This window comes from Microtus ochrogaster, linkage group LG2, assembly GCF_000317375.1.
Source record: "Microtus ochrogaster isolate Prairie Vole_2 linkage group LG2, MicOch1.0, whole genome shotgun sequence".
Lineage (NCBI taxonomy): Eukaryota > Metazoa > Chordata > Mammalia > Rodentia > Cricetidae > Microtus > Microtus ochrogaster.
The window spans coordinates 3,795,817-3,797,627 of record NC_022028.1 but is presented as its reverse complement, the minus strand read 5'-3'; the positions used below and the strand labels follow the sequence as shown (position 1 = coordinate 3,797,627).

Genomic DNA, 1,811 nt, shown 5'->3' with positions numbered 1-1,811 from the left:
GCAGTCTCATGTTCTTTTTTTTTTTTGGTTTTTCAAGACAGGGTTTCTCTGTAGCTTTGGAGCCTGTCCTGGAACTCCCTTGGTAGACCAGGCTGGCCTCGAACTGACAGAGATCCGCCTGTCTCTGCCTCCCAAGGGCTGGGATTACAGGTGTGCGCCACCACCGCCCGGCAGTCTCATGTTCTTATATGCAGATGTCATAGTCAATTTCAAGGAAGTACAGAACAGCGGCTGAGAGCCTGTGGAGGGTGTGGGGAGGGGGGACAGGCAGAGACTCAGTCGTCCAGCACAGGGCTGCAGCTGGACAAGGAGGACGATTTCCAGGGTTTGGCAGTATACCAGATAACTAAGGCTGACAAGTAACTCAATCTACGGTTCTGTTCACTCTTCTTTTTCTGGAGGATAGAGAGATAAGGTCTCATGGCCCAAGGTAGCCCAAATTCTTCCTGCTTCCTGCCTCACATCCCAAAGTAGCAGGGATTAGAGATATATGCTGCTAAGCCTAGCTTAACTGAGGATAGCCAACAAGAGATTTTGACTGTTCCCAACACAGAGATGATTCTATGCGAGAAGTGATACCTAGAGCAATTATCTTGATCATTAAAACACTAAATACACAGACTGAAATGCTATCCTACCCCACAAATGTTACTAAATACTATGAATCAACTTAAAAATATATTCACTTAAAAAGAACCGCAGCAAAGGGGGCTGAGCAACTTGATCACACGGCCACAAAACTGATGGACCAACGAAGAGCAGAAAGATCTGCCTGCCAACATGCTTCCAGTCTCATTCCTGACTGTCCAACATGTGCTCCAGCCCCCACCCCCAGGAATGGATAAACCAGCTTCATATTACATACCACTTTCTCCTTGGCTCGGATATCGTTCAGGAATTGGTAAGTCTTGTCAAATATCTCAGGGTTATATTCCCCTGACAGATCATCAAAGCGGGGGTCCCGGGCTACCTTTGGGAATAAACAGCTTGTTCAGTCTCCTTTCTCTAAGGAAGTGCTCACTCCCGGCCCTTTCCTCACCTTTTTACTGATGGGAACAACCTGGCGTAAGAATGGCACTCGGACTTTGGCTGACATTTCCAGAGGCCTAAGGAGCAATGAAAGGTCAGGGTAAATACACTGTAATCCTGGTCAAAGACCGGAGTCTTCCCACCCAGGAAAAGACTTGAGTCAAGGTCCTGAGTATCTTGGCTCTGAGGGCATGCTCCTCACCGGTGCTTATCAGCAACACACACAGGCTGTCTGGGGCTTTGCTTCGGAGTGCTTCTCCCAGCCAACTGTTTGCACGCCCTGGGTCCCCCTCGGCTCTGCAACTCCAGCAGCTCCTCAAAGGACATGTCAGACGTGTCTGCGGGAAGGGAAGGGCACAACTCATAGCAGTCCCTCTCAACAGCAGCAAAGACTTCATCAGCCGAGAGTCGGTTCAGCAGATGAAGGGACATCCTGCCAAGCCTGACAACTGGAGTTAGAGCCTGGAGTCACCATGGTTAGGCAGAGAACAGAATGAATAAGGTGGTACACACACACGCAAGCCCAGACAGCAAAGACTCATTCTCCTCCATTCTTTCCAACCTTCTCCATCACAGCAGCCGTCTTACTGCTGCTGAGCAGCACAGGCTGCAATGCTGCTACACTGACATTCAACTCTCCAATAATGTTGGCTACTTGATATATCTTGTAGAGACAGAGGTAAATCAATCCACAGCCCATTTCTTTTCTTTTTTTTTCTTTTTGGTTTTTCAAGACAGGGTTTCTCTGTAGCTTTGGTGCCTGTACTAGCTCTTGTAGACCA

The 1,811-nt window shown here is 48.5% G+C and overlaps 1 protein-coding gene across 1 annotated transcript in view; it reads right to left on the bottom strand.

Annotated features, from left to right (window-relative positions):
* Nucleotides 1-1,811, bottom strand: part of Rrp36 (ribosomal RNA processing 36) — a 6,609-nt gene that overhangs the window by 3,498 nt on the left and 1,300 nt on the right. Inside the window, exons 2-4 of the mRNA XM_005359738.2 lie at nt 1,232-1,367; nt 1,040-1,106; nt 866-970 (exon numbers count right to left, since the gene is read on the bottom strand). Of these exons, the coding sequence (XP_005359795.1) occupies nt 866-970; nt 1,040-1,106; nt 1,232-1,367 (308 nt within the window). The remainder of the gene's footprint in view (nt 1-865; nt 971-1,039; nt 1,107-1,231; nt 1,368-1,811) is intronic.